We start from the raw sequence: 17,727 nt of genomic DNA on the forward strand, positions 1-17,727 counted from the left end.
AGAATTAAGTTCACTAAATATTCGTATTCGTCGACGAATACGAATTCGTTCAATTAGCCGGAAGCGTCGTGCACCGGCTAGGAACGACACCATTTCATTTTCTAAACAGAACGAACCAACGAACGAACCTTTCGTTCCTGTAATAACGATGGAGAGTTTCGTTTGTAATTTTGTAATTCGCCGAAACGTTACGAGTTTATTCGATACCGCATGTTACCATTTGTTTGGCCGTCGTTCGGAATTCTGAAATTTTGCACGGGCCAAGTGCTTGTTGAAATCTGCAGTTGGTTAAGTGGTGGAACGGAGTGTTTGCGAATGGCGAGTTTGTTGAGCGACCGCTCATTTTCGTAAATAATCGTCTCGAATTGCCTGTATTAACCGCGACTATTTGCTTTCGATGTTTAACTGTACATTTTCTGGGCCGATTCTGATTCTTGAAAATTATTGCATAATAAATTCCCCTCCCCTTCATCATCATTATATAAATATAGAAAAATTAATAAATATATAAAAATTATTTATTCATTAATAAATATAGAAAAATTCTGCATGAAATCGTGCAATAACTTGTTTCGTTTTTTCATCATTAATTACACGTATAAATAAATGAAATTATACAATCATTATGCATGTATGTAATTATTCATCGTAAATGTAATTACACATATTTTTATTGTGTAATATTATATATGTTCTAGATAATTTTTCAGTGAACACATTATCAGAAAGAATGAAACTTAAGTTGAGAAATTATTAAAGAGGATGCAGTTTTATCTGATACTGATAATTATTCAGAATCAACGACATTACTATTATAATCAATGCTTGGCTAAGAAAATTATATACATAAAATAAATAAATTAAAATTATATACATTAATTATATATATATATATATATATATATATATATATATATACATATAATTAATATAATAAAATAAATTATATTAAAATATATTAAATATATAAAATATATATTAATTTATATATATTAAAAATTATAATACATATAATAATATATAAATACATTGAAAATTGATTCAGATACATCCGGTTAAAAGTTTGTTTAAAAATCGTGCAATTTACTTCGTAAGATCATCATGGTAGTTGCATTTTGAAAAATGCTGTCTTCTCCCTTCTTTTAGCGAAAAGATCCGCCAAAAGTCAGTCAGGGAAATACCGAAAGAGAAAGGGGGGGAAAAATATTGGTAGCGAAGAAGCACGAGAGAGAAATTTCACACGTTATTTAACCGTCACCGTTACGTGTTGGCTTAACTCGAGAGTACACGGTAAAACCGAGTTACTTTCGGAATCGAGTTTGCATCTGGATTATTTCTCCCCCACCATCCCCGCGAAGAAACTCGGTACCACGCACCTGCAATGCAGTGGACTCGCCCGGTGTGAGCCATGGATCACCTGTCTGCACCGTGGAAAAGCATTAGCCCGCTGGCAAATGTCTACGAGAGTCGTGTCTGATCTCTCGACGATTAGGCTACCCTGACGACAGCAACGAGTCAGTTGTTGACTACCCTCGAAATCTCCCCTTGTCCATTTACTCGTTTTCGTTTCGCTGAATTTCGAGAGATTTCCTTTTTCCTTCTTCCATCGAAATTACGCGCGGAATGAAAATTCTACGGAATCTTCTGGCGCGCTTGATTGAAAATTTCATCGAGTCCAGGCACCTGTTTTTATTAAAATTTCAGCCCAGGCTCGGAGATTCGAATTTTCTCTCTGGATCGGGGAATATTCCTCGCCGGCGCGAGGAATTCTCGGTTTTTTTTTTTTTTTTTTTTTTTTTCGAGAAATTTGAAGAAAAGAATTTGAGACATATGAAACAATCCACTTTAGAAGTGGAAAGCATCGGATAGAAATTATATCTAAAAAGTTAAGAAACAGAAAGAGAAAGATAAATCCATCTTCCAGTCTATTTCTAGATAGGAGATTTTTCCATAGAAAATCTTACAAAGAAAGAAATTTCTTCGAAAAATTGCAAAGGAAAGAGTCTTTCTACAAAATTCTAGATCCCTACAATGCCTGGAAAAGCTAAAAAGGAAACATGCATTTTAACCGATTCCCTATTACCCGATACAGATCTCAGCCAATTCCCTATTTTATCATCGCAGATTCTTTTTCCAGAGAGCTGCTCAATTATTTAATCCTCCGGCTGATTCGCCATTCTCTTTGCCCTCGGTTGAACCTTGTTCGTAAAACGAACAGTTGAACCAGCCCTCTATTCCACTGTCCATCGTTCTGTTCCATAAATAATTATCTGGCCCGGGTTTCTGGTTAAACATCAGTTAATAAATCATCCGTGTCCTTTCACGTGTTCGGCCATCTTACGAAACACCGCAGTCCCTGGAGTGCAGCCCAACTCGATCACAGGGTCAACGCAGTCGTAACTTAACCTGACCGGTCTCCTCCCTCGCTCGTCCAAAGTGGAATTGCAAATTTGACTTACTCCCTCTAAACACGCAGGTACCACCTGCACGTGATGAAGCAGAGACTTTTATATACGTTTTCTTTTTCTTTTTTTCCTCTCTCTCTCTCTCTCTCTCTTGCTATTTTCGGCCGGGTACAGGTCGACACGCAATACTTGAGAGGGCCCCACATCACCGAGGTGGATCGCGAGGGCCTGGAAACCGCAGTGCTAGGTCTGGAGTTTCGTCTGCGTACGAAGCATTTCAAGAGGGGGGACCTGAAGATCAAATGCCTGGCAACGATAGCGACCGTATATTGGAAATCGAACGAGCTCAGCATAGAGGGTGAAAGGCCGCTGAAGATGCCGGTCATGGAAAGCAGGGAGACAAGGGCGCAAGGCCACACGCACGCCGAGCATATCTTAGGAGGTAAGCGATATGACGAGAGCTGCTCGGTCGGTACAGTCATTCGCGAAAGTAGAATGCGGACGAAAGAACACTACGAATATTAATCATGTATCAAATATTACATTTTTGAGTATATCAGTGACTGTAATCTATATATTTCACGTTTATTCATTCGTTTTGTTAAATACTTATAATTTTTTTTTTTTTTTTTGTTTGTCTATCGCTATACTCTACTAGTAATGAGGTCAGGATTGTATTGGTAAAGTTCGAAACAAATTTGAAAATATTCGCAAAAGCTGTTCGAGATATTCAGCGCGCAGATATGTAGATATTAGTTGCAATTTTGTTGAAATATCGCGTTTGGAGCACGAAGTGAATAATCCATCTTCTTCGGTCGGAAACTTTTATGCGCCACTGTATGCGCGAAGTAGAATCATAAAAAAGTTATTCTTTGGAACGAGAGGCATCGAAAATATAGAACGACGGTTTTTCGTGGAAGCTTTCATTCTGAAGGAAAAGCACTTTGAAGAGATCGCTTAAGGACGCGTGCACTTGGCGGAGAAGCTCCAGCGGTTCCCATTCCCCATCATTCCATGTGGAAATTCGTTTGAGAATTATCTCAATAGAAAATTATTCGAAGATTAGTAGATTCTTCAATTGTTTTACTTGACGAATTAACGTATAGATTAATTAAATAAGGAAATTAAAGTTGTGCAGCTATCTCTGTTCTGAAAGTTCCAGTTTCCATATGTCGATAAAAGTAAATCCTGTCGGTAACAGAAATCATGGTCGATAATTTATCGATCGAGTGAATTTTTCAATCGAAATGGACGAAACATTTGTTTCAAGGATATGCTAAATTCTCTACAGAAACATGAGAATCACTGTTATACTTCGGTTAACCCTCGGACGGCGAACTTGGGGACAGCGATGGCTAGGTCAATTTTGATATTGGATATTTCACGTTTACGCATTCTAATGACATATTCACATGTTATCGTTTTATCACATTGTACAAACATTATTTCTACATATTTCTAAATATTATTTTTACATTGAAGTGAATATCAGAGAGTCACGAATGTTATTAAAAAATCATTATTTCCTACATTTTTATTTTTACTTAGCTTCACGTACATTGTTCAGTATATTACGTTAAAAATTCCACAAAACTTATGATCGTAATAACCGTAATCCAGGCGGTTAAACGTAAAAGGCTTTTAAACCATTTTTCTCTTAAACAAAGTACCAAAGAGAAAAGATAACTTTAAAAATTAAAAAAAAAAAAAAAAAGAAGGAAGATAGTTTTTCAAAAACATTCAGAACTTCAAATCTTTCGTAATTTTACAATTGGTAATCCTAGTATTGAATCCACAACGATATCTACTAATTCCCAAACGGATTTTCATCCTTGAGGGGGACGGAGGTTCCTCCAATTTCTCACCCCTCGCTACCAGCACTGAGACATCAATCGTCAAGATCGATGTCAAGAAAAAAGGAGCACCTGTCCGCCAGGAAATATCGAGACGAAATATCGTTAGGAAAAACTGTGACAACGAATCAGAGGCACATTCGTTTGCTGACAATTTGCTGACTTATGGTCGCATGCCCGGCGAACGTCAGTAAACCTTTGTGTCAGTAGTCGGTGGACGCAATTCCCTCGCCAATATCGATCGAATTAAACCAACGATACGTTCCGATTTTTCACTCGAATTTCCACCGTTCGTTTTACTTTCTCTCTCTCTCTTTCTCTATTTTATTTTATTTTATTTTATTTTTTCGCCTCTGATTTGTCGATGAAAATTGCACGAAATTCAATGCTTTTTCATTTCTGTTGCAGGAAGCGGAAGCAGCAGCATGTTAGCGCCGTGTATTTTCCTGCTGGTGACGAGTATATTGATTCTACGATAAGAAGGACACGTGATGCGGTGCCGCGTCCTTTTCCTCATGCTCATCCTTTTCAGGCCTCCAAAGCGAGTTTTATGGAGATTCCTGGTGTACTAAATTATCCGTGTTATTTCTATTTTTTATAATCGCAGTTAGTGGAAGTTAGCGACGACATAGGCGAGAGAATATACTTAACAGAATTATACATCAGTATATTAGAGATTAGGGTACGGGAGGGGTAAATGTAAATTCGTACTTATTGAGATCGGGACGTTAAATCTCTGCACATCTCTACGTACATACGTTCGCGATTTTTATACGTTTTTCGACGCTTTTGCTCTTATTAATGTCTCTTCGCATATCTGTGACATATCTTTGATAACTCATAGCTGTTCTTCAACACTATAACGACCGATTGATCATCAAATTAACAACGTATGGTTTTTACTATATTTGTAGAACAATCCAGTAACTTCAAGCATGTAACAAGTAAGAAAATAGATAATCAAATCAATTGTCTAAACTAAGATGCAAAATGATCATCTTGAATGCTCAAAAGTTCTTGTTCTGTTGTAATTTCGTTTTTCTTAATAACGCAAAATTGATCTTACAATTCATTTTCAATATGAATTTAGTAGTAAATAGTTTACGCTGACGTGGCGCAGGTATAGCGCCAGCGGTCGTCATAGTGTTGAATTAAATACATATACAGATTTACAAAGCTAGATGCGCAGAGATTTATCGTCTCGTTGAAGAAAATACTATCATAGTTACTTAAAAAAATCATCTTTTTTATTCAAACAATCCATACAATTTAAAAAGAGAAGTTCACAAACAAATTTACGTTCATCTAAATATCTCTTTGGACTTTCAAAAGTGAGAAATATCAAACTCTTATGTATTTTTCTTTTCCTCTCTTTCGTCATTTACTATTAAAAATTAAAAAGAAAATCGCAAGCATGAACGAACGAATAATAATCAACCGGAATGAATGAATGAACGAACGCCGAGTATATTTATATATTCTAATTGTACATGAGTGTTTCTATCGTCCAGTCACGCGAGAGAACAAGCAAGATTTTAGCCCTGGTGAGAGTGTTCTCTTTCGTCGTAGCTTTTATCAATCTAGTCGCTATTAATCATCCGCAGAGATATGTTATCCTAGAAGTTTATTGTGAGCTGTGTGTATACGCGTGTGAATGTAAGGTGTGTTTTACCAAAGAACATTTTGCGCTAAATAACATTCCTAACTGTTAATTACAAGTGAAATACACGCAGTGGCATAAAAGAAACATGCCGCTCGTCGCATTATGGTATTTTACTGTAACAGCACTCTGTACATATGTACATAAATCGAACTTTTATCTTTAACTTAACGTTCTGATAAATAAAACGGCGTTTACGTCGACGGATCAGACATAAGTCTCAGTTTTGTTTAACGGTAGCTCTTTAATTGTACTATGTCCGTACGCGCGTGTATGTGTATCATCCTTATTGTAAATACTAAGAAAATCAAAAAGTGGAAGTGCTGGAGAGGCATCTGTTGATGAAAAATTGATGCCGCTTCTTCTGGGGCGACCCGGTGAAAAATTTGGAGATCTTCTGCTCCCCACGATTCTCTTCTTGCTCCACTTCTTCCCATTCAATGGACAGAGCGTACGACTGCAGGATCCTTTCAGCAGGCGACCAGCTGAACCTGACAATACGCGGGAATCCAAATATATCGTCTACATTGTCGAATAGCCACCTTTTAGTATCCGGATCATTCGGGTATCCGCTTCCGTACATGCTCGAGATCGTCCCTTCGCGAAACTGCCAATTTTTTAAAGAGTTGTCGCGCAAAACTTTGGCGCAAATACTGGCAGCACTGACGATAGGATATATAGAGTCGGCTTTCTTCGCAACGATTACCTTTAAATTCGGGAAAAGCTTCTTCAGCTTAGCCTGATACGCCTCCGGTCTGCCTACCGTGTCTACGTACAATTCTGCGACATTTACACCTCGCTTGATCGCCAATTGCGTTAGTTCAACCGCGGATTTCATAGAGATATCGTTCAGAGAAAATTTGACACGCCGGTACATGCTATTCGCAATGATATTAGGCGATATGACTTCTACCGCCCAACCTATTTTCTTGCGGTGTTGACAAATTTTATTGAAAATTTTCTCTCTCTGTTCCTCCGTCAAAACCTTGGAGTCTGCACAGCCCAAGTCCACGGGAAGGTACTTTTCTGACAAGGGTATGTAGGCAATTCCATATACCATAGGACCTAGGGTTGGTCCACGTCCAGCCTCATCTATACCAAGCTGACACGGTTGCTCCTTACATATTTGTGGTATCTAGGGGAAATTTCAAACAGAATTCAAATTAGGAACTTTATATGTTTAGAAACTGAATTATCTGTGAAGGAACATTTATTACAGTATATTACTAAGAAAATCAATAATTAAATCTAATAATTAAATATATTAGTTATTTATTTGTAAGAAGTCTATCTCCTATTCTTATATTATAAGGCACACACACATATACATGTGCATAGTTATTGAACTGCTCTTTTTCAATTATACTTGTGAGATTTAATACAAAATTTCATTGCTCTTGCAAGTGATGCTTCAGATTTAACAGTGATTCTATAACCTTATGTTTACAAAAGAGCAACTGAAAGTTACATAATGTCAAAACAGTCGCACGACTGTTTTAAACAGTGTTTGTTATACTTTTTTTCAATTATTAACAGACTCAAGTCAAGTTAGTGGTGACATCCACTAATATTTTGTTAACCTCAAAATAATCTACACACCATGGTAATTTCATGAGAATAACAACTGAAGTAAATCATAGAGAAACAAAAGATTTCGCTTTTAGGATAAATAAAATATATTCTTATTTCTTATATATACGTACGTCCGACGTGTAAACTTTATTGACATCATGATCCCAGCTTTTGAAAAACGAGGCTAGATCTTCCTTCCAGGTAATGTTAACATTTGTCTCGTAAATTTTCACCCAACTTTCCGGGATGGTTTCCTTAATTTCGTCCATCATGTCCTCGTCGTTTCTCGTAACGTTCACGCGGTTTTTCCTTCGACCTAACCTTAAAATTCAAAGACCTGTATTCAGACTAACCGCCAAAAATCTGTAAACACCAGTATCGATAGGTCGAGTATCGAAACATAACGAACGATCCTCGGTTGATAATGAGCATCACACATTGAAATTGCAACCGAATAGTCAGCAAAATCGGGAAATTTACGTCTGATCCGGGGTAATCGGCGAACGTTTGGCCGAATATCTCGAGGAGGGAGAAAGGAAGGGAAAGAGCAGAGATATCGACGGCACGCCTGTATCGATAAAGAATCGTCCAGTATCGACCTCTATATTTGCACGTTAAGGGATTTCTGACTACCTGTGTGCATGTGTGCCCGTGTCCTCGGTAGAAATAGTTGGATGACGCCGTGTGTTAGTAATATCGTGTATCGCAAAATATAACCTCACAATAAAATGCTCGAATCCCTATCGGTGTCGTTAAAGGTACTACTCTTGAGACAAATTTGATTTTACTCAGTCGCATTGGCCTAAGGACGCCCAGGCGTGCACGTTACACCATGAAAGTGATCGTGAAGAAGCTTCAAGGGAAAGAATGTGTTGTTGACGTGAGTAATCAGCAGTTTGAGTCTCTTTTCCTTTTTTTTTTTTTTCTTTTCTTTCTTCTCTATTTACAACGAGATACGTCCCGCGATATACGATATTTCGCCGTTGGCGACGTTCAAAAAATCTCTCTAACCCGTATGTAGAATTCATTTTTGAGAACATTTACCTTTCACGTGTTTTATTATTTATTTGTAAAATAGTAGTAACATTGTAATTACTTTCCGTTATGCAGAGTTTGTTGAAGCTAGATTTAACTTGCAATAACAATTATTATATATATATATATATATATATATATATATATATAAAATTGATCATAATTATTGTCAATTAATCAATGATTTGAATATGACACAGTTCTTTAATTGATTAGTTTCAGGTTTTGTGCTGTTCTAATTATTAAGTTTAATAAATTTTCATTTCCATAGATTACACCTTCAGACACAGTTCTTCAGTTAAAGCACAAAGTTAGCGACCTCTTGGGTATAGACGTTCCACAACAGAGACTGTTGCTTACGGGCAAAACATTAGCTGGTAAAGTTCGAAATATCCTATCAATTATCAGAATTTCAAGTTTAAAGTCAAATGCCAACAGAATTATAACTATCTTTCAGATGAAAATCCACTAAGTTTCTATCCAGGCATCAAGGATGGGAGCAAGTTAAATCTTTTGGTTATTAAAAAGGCGGAAGAAGGATCCAGCGAAGGAAGAGCTTCGCATAGCAAGTCTGGCACGCATCTCTTACGAGATGAGATTTCTAGAGTTTTGAGGCATTATTACACAGAATCAGAAACGGAGTCGATAATTAATGAGTTGATAAAAGACCTGAAAAATAAAGTGAATAACCTTAGCTACGATGACTTAGAACGACTAGCGACCGCACTCCTTCAGGACCAAGAAAACATAGCTTAAGACGAAAAAACTTCAGTTTCCCAACTTCTCTCGCTTATTATTTGATTATTGTAATACACTTTTATTTAATTAAAGAAGACGTTGCCTCATTGTACCCTGATAACCAGTAGTATATTTTAAATGATCGTAAAGGGAAAGACGTGCAAAGAACAACATATAGATGTATTAAAAAGTCGATTTTATTAAAACTTACATAAAGTATATTAATAGTAATTGCACATTAATTAAATTTCAAAAATCATCGGCCAAGTCCAGCTGGCGGAAATATCGCGCAACTAAACATATAAATAAATTCAGCGCCCCTATTTCATGTACTTCCAATTTCGTCTATAAAAATAAAAGAAAAATGAAAGAAGTAGATAATATAAAGTTTCATAAGGAGAGGGTTTCAACTTCGTATATATGACTATTGATAACATTAAATAAAAACAAAAATCAGAAATCTGTAACCTCTCAGTTGAAGAACGATGCCCACATAGTAAATTATACTACATTTTATACCACATTTTTATACAATGTATCAAATATAAATTATTCATTTCATAGAAAATGCCATTCCAAAATTTTTATGTATTAATGAATTTTAACGTTTTTAAAGTGTATCTTATACTTAAATCTGTTTTATGTTTTCAGTAAATGCAAAGAGATACAGTTAACTTAGATGCCATATATTTAAAGCACAGAACTTTCCTTTCAATGCGCTGAAGTTGAAACACTCTCTTTGTGAATTAACTACAAAACTGTCAGTGAGCAATTTTTGTCTGTTTTTAATGTAAGTGATAATTTTTCTGTTACTTAAATTACTTCTTTAACTCACTTCCCGATTTGTGTTAATGATAAATGTAACATACACATATGCAATAAAATTGATTTGTTAACAGATAAAGAGTAGTGTTAGTATTAATTACCGATTTTGCACGCATGACAGAACAGGTTCTAGCCAGTGAACGCAAACAGGAACATGTTTCTGGAATTAGTGGCATTTCCAAAACAACCAGTAATGCGTATAACCATTGACCCAATTCATATTGAATCTTTTCCAATCTTTCTATGTATTCCACTAAATATTCCAATATTTGTTCTATCATTGGCTGATTTAAAGAAAAGATAACATCCAATGTTGGAAGAACTCTTGTCCCTTCTGTTTCATTACCAGAACAGAATTTGATCCAACCTTTCTCATCATCTATACTGGGCTGTAATATTAAAAACGTATCAAAAACTACTACTAATATATCTTAACCATTATCTTACCATATCAATCTCTGGAGGTCTCCATTGGCGCTTTGATGTTTGAATTTCATTCTTTAATTGGCTTATGTATAATCTGATATTGGAGAAGTCTGACACTTGATATAACTGCCAATCAAGCGTAGGGCCAAGTTTTGGTGGTGCCTCCACACAACCTGATAACTTATAACATTGTATAATTATTGTACATTATCCAAATTTTGACTAACACACAATTCTTATTTCTATAAACAATTTTGAATCATCATTAGCAAACTTACAGGTTCAATATCGATCGTAGGCTTTTTAAAATGTTTCCTATCAATGTCAGCTACTACAATATCAGCACAGTTCTGTGTCTCTATCCTGTAATAACACCAAGTAATATTATTTGTTCATTTTCTAATAGTTTCCAGACATTTACTTACATCACTCTTTTGATATATTCTTCTCCAGATGTGGGGGGTAAGGATAAATTAATATCCTCCTCAATTTCTCCAACAAAAAACACTGGCTGCTTTAAATAATCAGTCATCTTGTTTCTCATTTAATAAATATCTCCAAATTTCACTTGATAAAAGTAATTTTATTTATCCAATATTAAATTATGAATATATTATGTTGTGCCTTTCAGATTAGGTTATGGTCACCTATGATATAAAGTTTATGTTACAATCCGAATATTGAAAGAAAGTAATTAGTAAATAATTTTAAGGAAGGTATATTAGATTTATGCAATTACAATACAAAGTATATAACGTGTGCATTTTAATTAACAATTTTTATTCATTCGTATAATACTCAATTGCTCCAAGTACGAATTAAAGTCAGGTTAGACTTATTGTTAGTCATTCAATGCTTGAAGCATAGAAGAAATAAATCTGTACACCAACTAACTAACTTTTAGATTTGGTGATTTGTTTCTTTACGTATCGCAATTGACAAAAATGGTCAGCATCAGAGTTAAATCGCTATTAAATGAATTTTCACTACTTTACTATCTTTCAAACGAGTTTAAAACAAAGAGAAATAAATCTTGACCACCCAACCTTCCTGGCGCTTCAAAAAAATGCCAGAATAGTTCGTGTCCATTCAAACATGTTTTAGAATGATTCTAGTTCATTTTACAGCTTTCTGGGGAATTTAAAAACGCCAGAAAAGATTCGTGTCCATTTTAACAGGCTTCGGAGTGGTTCTTGCCTATTCTAACATGAGGGATGGTTCCTGTCTATTCTAAAGCCTTCTACCAATAAGTTTAAAAACACCCGACCGAACAGTGGGTTTTCTTTATTTTATGTTATTGTAAATTATTTCTTAGGATTCTAGTGCAGTTGACTAAAATGATTCGTATTATTTCGTAAATTATGTGTTTTTTTATTATTTAGTTTTCTATCATTAGTTAGTATTAATGGTAAAAATATTGAGTGAATTATTTGCTATTAGATTGTTTATTTAGATTAAATATTTAGTGTTTTAAGTAATTTTATTTTTCACACGTGGTTACAGCGTTTATACAATAACGGACTTATTGTAACACTAATGCAACAAAGATAATGATTGCGAGTGTCGCAGCAGGGAAGGCGCACAGGCAGCACGATAGAGATATACTTACGGACGTGGACGTCGGTACTCAAGAAGAACTAATAATTCGTGACGCGTCGGAGTCGGGTCTTATATATACCCCCGACTCTTTTGTGTCTTTTCCAGGTCGGAGTGTAGAAGTTTTTATTGTTTAATTGGGAACTGCACGCACGGTCAAAGGCCATGAGGGACATTTTGGCAATTACTTCATGGCCTTGTACTGGGTCCAAAGGTCCACGTCGTTGAAGGCGACATATTTATTTTATAATTTATGGTGCTGCCTGGGTCGTGTCCCCTACAAAATACTGTATTATATTATTTGTAACTTTTTATTTAAAGATAATTTCTTCCGCTTCTGTTTTATGGATTCTATTTCCCTCTACATCTATTTTCTTCATCCTCTGCTTTCTCCTTTCTTTTCGATAATCGATGCAATGGTGATGGATAATACTTGAAGTGCAGGACAAGACTGTTTCGTGAGTCTCTTCGGTGACATGTGATAAGTCAAGCTATACTTAAATCATAAGCGAAAAACTTATGATCGATTTTGTCAGGGGCACGTCCTTTTAAATTATTCCTAATCCTTCGTTCAGTATGATTTATAGTATCTTTATAGCGTGACTTTATAGCGTTACCATATGAAGGGCTTTAAATATTGATGACGATGCGAGGATAATGTAGGAAGTGATGATGTGGGTAAGGTGAGGAAAGGTTGTGCGTTTCGTCTCAGAAGTCGCTGCCAAGACTCATCCAGTGGGGCTGATGGCAGCGACCCCTTTAACCCTAGACGCTTGTTTTTTCAAACTACTCGCTAGGCTGGACGGCACCCATCCTAGCGATGTTCCGCACTATGCTTAACATCGAATATCGTTAGACTTCGACACTAGGCGCACAGCCACTTGCGGCTTGTACAAGTCGGTGTTCGAAACACGTACTCGAGGGACTGTAGGCCGCTACACATACATAGAAAAATCTAAAAGATATCAACAATTAAATCTCAATATTTTCTCAATACCAAGGTTTCATAAAAATTTTTACACGTGAATTTATCACGTAAATTGGAGTAATTTCAAATTTACGTAAGAATGTCCACGAACCAATAAGCGCTTTCTATCTAGAGATACAATAAGATGATCAGCCAGTTTATTCCAGAACTAAAATGGTCATTTATCATATAAACAGGATGAAAACAGAAACGGAATGAAAGTAGTGGTAACACAACATACAAATAACAATGACTCCTCTAAAACAGCTTTCTACCTCGAAGTTTTATTCTTCTTTTTCTTGTATAGAAACAAACATTTAAACGTTTGATCAGTCACGAGTAAGCAGTATGTATATGAATAAAGCAACAACGAACAAAACAGTGAGCGACTAGCATAATTATAACCATAAATTTTCACATTATAAGGCTAGATGGCGGAGCGGTCGTCAAAAATAAAGCAATTGAATTTCCAGTTACAAAAACATTAAATTAAAACAATTAAGATGCCATTCGCTAAATTAGACCACCAGCATTTCCAGTGCTCCAATTTAAAACAAAAATGTACGAATCAGTATTCGTAGAAATAATTAGTACTCGCACAGACAAGGAATATCCTGAGGACAAGAAGGAACCTCTCGAAAGGAACTGCTGAAAACATCAATTTTGTATCAGGAGAACAAACGAAGAAGTGGCATGACAAATTCAGTCGGTGGGCGAGTTCCAGATACAGATGTTTTTCAAAAATTTTTGAACGGTAATATTTGGTGAACGAGCGACAATTTCTGGCTGCAAATTCGGATTTTGTATCAGGAGAACATGATACTCGAAGAGGTGGCACGACAAAGTCGGTCAGTGAGGGGTTCTCCTGATACAGAGGTTTCTCGTAAAATATTTGAACTGTGATATTTGGTGAACGAGCAGGAATTTCTAGGTGAAAATTTGGATTTTCTATCAGGAGAACATGATACTCGAAAAGGTGGCACGACAAAGTCGGCCAGCGAGGGGTTCTCCTGATACAGAAATTTTTTAAAAATATTCAAATTGTAATATTTGGTGTACGAGCCGGAATTTCTGGGTGAAAATTCTGATTTTGTATCAGGGGAATATGATACTCGAAGAGGTGGCACGTCAAAGTCCGCCAGCGAGGGTTTCTCCCGATACAGAGGTTTTTCGTAAAATATTGGAAATGTGATATGTGGTGAACGAGCAGGAATTTCTGGGTGAAAATTCTGATTTTGTATCAGGAGAACATGGTGCTCGAAGAGGTGGCACGACAAAGTCGGCCAGTGGGTGCTTCTCCTGATACACAAATTTCGCTAAAAATATTCGGACTGTAATATTTGGGGAACGAGCCGGAATTTCTGGGTGAAAATTATCATTTTGTATCAGGAGAACATGACACACGAAGAGGTGGCACGACAAAGTCGGCCAGTGAGTGGTTCTCCTGATACAGAGGTGTCTCTTAAAATATTTGAACTGTGATATTTGGTGAAAGAGCAGGAATTTCTGGGTGAAAATTCGGATTTTGTATCAGGAGAACATGATAGCCGAAGAGGTGGCACGACAATTCGGCCAGCGAGTGGTTCTCCTGACACAGAAATTACTCTAAAAATATTCTAACTGTAATATTTGGTGAACGAGCGGGAATTTCTGGGTGGAAGTTCTCATTTTGTATCAGGAGAACATGATACTCGAAGAGGAGGCACGACAAAGTCGGCCAGTGAGGGGTTCACCTGATATAGAAATCTTTCTAAACATATTCGAACTGTGATATTTGGTGAAGGAGCAGGAATTTCTGGGTGAAAATTCGGATTTTGTATCAGGAGAACATGATACTCGAAGAGGTGGCACGATAATTCCGCCAGCGAGTGGTTCTCCTGACACAGAAATTAGTCTAAAAATATTCCAACTGTAATATTTGGTGGACGAGCGGGAATTTCTGGGTGGAAACTCTCATTTTATATCAAGAGAACATGACACTCGAAGAGATGGCACGACATGGTCGGCCAGCGAGGGGTTCTCCTGATACAGAAATTTCTCTAAAAACCTTCTAACTGAAACATTTGGTGAACGGGCGGGAATTTCTGGGTGAAAATTTGGATTTTGCATCAGGAGAACATGATACTCGAAGAGGTGGCACGACAATTTGGCCAGCGAGTGGTTCTCCTGACACAGAAATTACTCTAAAAATATTCTAACTGTAATATTTGGTGAACGAGCGGGAATTTCTGGGTGGGAGTTCTCATTTTATATCAGGAGAACATGATACTCGAAGAGGTGGCACGACAAAGTCCGCCAACGAGGGGTTCTCCTGATACAGAAGTTTTTCTTAAAATCTTCGGACTGTGATATTTGGTGAACGAGATGTATTTTCTGGGTGAAAATTCGGATTTCGTATCAGGAGAACATGGAAATCGAAGAGGTGGCACGACAATTCGGCCAGCGAGTGGTTCTCCTGACACAGAAATTACTCTAAAAATATTCCAACTGTAATATTTGGTGAACGAGCCGGAATTTCTGGGTGAAAATTCCGATATTGTATCAGGAGAACATGATACTCGAATAGGTGGCACGAGAATGTCGGCCAGTGAGGGGTTCTCCTGATACAGAAATCTTTCTAAACATATTCGAACTGTGATATTTTGTGAACGAGCAGGAATTCCTGGGTGAAAATTCAGATATTGTATCAGGAGAATATGATACTCGAAGAGGTGGCACGACAAAGTCCGCCAGCGAGGGGTTCTCCTGATACAGAAGTTTTTCTTAAAATCTTCGAACTGTGATATTTGGTGAACGAGTCAGGAATTTCTGGGTGAAAATTCTGATTTTGTATCAGGGGAACATGGTGCTTGAAGAGGTGGCACGACAAAGTCGGCCAGCGAGGGGTTCTCCTGATACAGAAATTTCACCAAAAATATTCTAACTGAAACATTTGGTGAACGAGCGGGAATTTATGGGTGAAAATTGTGATTTTGTATCAGGAGAACATAATACTCGAAGAGGTGGAACGACAAAGTCGGCCAGTGAGTGCTTCTCCTTATACAGAAATTTCTCTAAAAATATTCGGACTGTAATATTTGGAAAACGAGCGGGAATTTCTGGGTGAAAATTCTCATTTTGTATCAGGAGAACATGACACACGAAGAGGTGGCACGACAAAGTCGGCCAGTGTGTGGTTCACCTGATACAGAGGTTCCTCGTAAAATATTTGAAATGTGATATTTGGTGAATGAGCAGGAATCTCTGGGTGAAGATTCGGATATTGTATCAGGAGAACATGATACTCGAAGAGGTGGCACGACAAAGTCCGCCAGCGAGGGGTACTCCTGATACAGATGTTTCTCTTAAAATCTTCATAATGTGATATTTGGTGAACGAGCAGGATATTCTGGGTCAAAATTCGGATTTTGTATCAGGAGAACATGGAAATCCAAGAGGTGGCACGACAAAGTCGGCCAGCGTGGTGTTCTCCTGATACAGAAGTTTTTCTTAAAATCTTCATACTGTGATATTTGGTGAACGAGCAGGAATTTCTGGCTGAAAATTCAGATATTGTATCAGGAGAATATGATACTCGAAGAGGTGGCACGACAAAGTCCGCCAGCGAGGGGTTCTCCTGATACAGAAGTTTTTCTTAAAATCTTCGAACTGTGATATTTGGTGAACGAGTCAGGAATTTCTGGGTGAAAATTCTGATTTTGTATCAGGGGAACATGGTGCTTGAAAAGGTGGCACGACAAAGTCGGCCAGCGAGGTGTTCTCCTGATACAGAAATTTCACTAAAAATATTCTAACTGAAACATTTGGTGAACGAGCGGGAATTTATGGGTGAAAATTGGGATTTTGTATCAGGAGAACATAATACTCGAAGAGGTGGCACGACAAAGTCGGCCAGTGAGTGCTTCTCCTTATACAGAAATTTCTCTAAAAATATTCGGACTGTAATATTTGGGAAACGAGCGGGAATTTCTGGGTGAAAATTCTCATTTTGTATCAGGAGAACATGACACACGAAGAGGTGGCACGACAAAGTCGGCCAGTGAGTGGTTCACCTGATACAGAGGTTCCTCGTAAAATATTTGAACTGTGATATTTGGTGAATGAGCAGGAATCTCTGGGTGAAGATTCGGATATTGTATCAGGAGAAAATGATACTCGAAGAGGTGGCACGACAAAGTTCGCCAGCGAGGGGTACTCCTGATACAGATGTTTCTCTTAAAATCTTCATACTGTGATATTTGGTGAACGAGCAGGATATTCTGGGTCAAAATTCGGATTTTGTATCAGGAGAACATGGAAATCCAAGAGGTGGCACGACAAAGTCGGCCAGCGTGGTGTTCTCCTGATACAGAGGTGTCTCGTAAAATTTTTGAACTGTGATATTTGGTGAACGAGCAGGAATTTCTGGGTGAAAATTCAGATATTGTATCAGGAGAATATGATACTCGAAGAGGTGGCACGACAAAGTCCGCCAGCGAGAGATTCTACTGACACAGAAATTATTCTAAAAATATTCTAACTGCAATATTTGGTGAACGAGAGGGAACTTCTGGGTGGAAGTTCTCATTTTGTACCAGGAGAACATGATACTCGAAGAGGGGGCACGACAAAGTCGGCCAGCGAGGGGCTCTACAAATACAGAAATCTCTC

The 17,727-nt window shown here is 37.2% G+C and overlaps 4 protein-coding genes across 6 annotated transcripts; 2 read left to right on the top strand and 2 right to left on the bottom strand.

The window, feature by feature from the left end:
- The first annotated feature begins 1,787 nt into the window (after positions 1–1,787).
- On the top strand, positions 1,788–6,130 carry LOC122526945. The gene is made up of 2 exons (XM_043650641.1): positions 1,788–2,847; positions 4,667–6,130. Exons 1-2 carry the CDS (start codon positions 2,493–2,495, stop codon positions 4,735–4,737), a joined length of 426 nt encoding a protein of 141 aa, XP_043506576.1. The 5' UTR covers positions 1,788–2,492; the 3' UTR covers positions 4,738–6,130.
- LOC122526942 (ribonuclease H2 subunit A) lies at positions 5,483–8,006 on the bottom strand. 2 transcript variants are annotated; one of them, XM_043650636.1, is made up of 3 exons: positions 7,928–8,006; positions 7,622–7,811; positions 5,483–7,053 (listed from the first exon to the last, which is right to left on the bottom strand). In XM_043650636.1, coding segments are annotated over exons 1-3 (1,020 nt in total). In that variant the 5' UTR covers positions 7,930–8,006; the 3' UTR covers positions 5,483–6,225. The 2 variants fall into 2 exon arrangements, with proteins under 2 accessions (XP_043506571.1, XP_043506572.1); XM_043650637.1 differs by lacking the exon at positions 7,928–8,006 and having other exon boundaries at positions 7,622–7,826.
- Positions 8,007–9,355, top strand: LOC122526944 (ubiquitin-like protein 4A). Its single transcript, XM_043650640.1, has 3 exons — positions 8,007–8,370; positions 8,797–8,902; positions 8,983–9,355. Exons 1-3 carry the CDS (start codon positions 8,323–8,325, stop codon positions 9,279–9,281), a joined length of 453 nt encoding a protein of 150 aa, XP_043506575.1. The 5' UTR covers positions 8,007–8,322; the 3' UTR covers positions 9,282–9,355.
- Positions 9,356–9,440: 85 nt separating this feature from the next.
- Positions 9,441–11,553, bottom strand: LOC122526943 (gem-associated protein 2). 2 transcript variants are annotated; one of them, XM_043650639.1, is made up of 6 exons: positions 11,413–11,553; positions 10,940–11,161; positions 10,793–10,877; positions 10,536–10,694; positions 10,190–10,477; positions 9,441–9,608 (listed from the first exon to the last, which is right to left on the bottom strand). In XM_043650639.1, the coding sequence occupies exons 2-6, from the start codon at positions 11,056–11,058 to the stop codon at positions 9,513–9,515; spliced, it is 747 nt and encodes a 248-aa protein (XP_043506574.1). In that variant the 5' UTR covers positions 11,059–11,161; positions 11,413–11,553; the 3' UTR covers positions 9,441–9,512. The 2 variants fall into 2 exon arrangements, with proteins under 2 accessions (XP_043506574.1, XP_043506573.1); XM_043650638.1 differs by having other exon boundaries at positions 11,254–11,553.
- Between the last annotated feature and the right edge of the window lie 6,174 nt (positions 11,554–17,727).

This window comes from Frieseomelitta varia, unplaced genomic scaffold, assembly GCF_011392965.1.
Source record: "Frieseomelitta varia isolate USP_RPSP 00005682 unplaced genomic scaffold, Fvar_1.2 scaffold_204, whole genome shotgun sequence".
Lineage (NCBI taxonomy): Eukaryota > Metazoa > Arthropoda > Insecta > Hymenoptera > Apidae > Frieseomelitta > Frieseomelitta varia.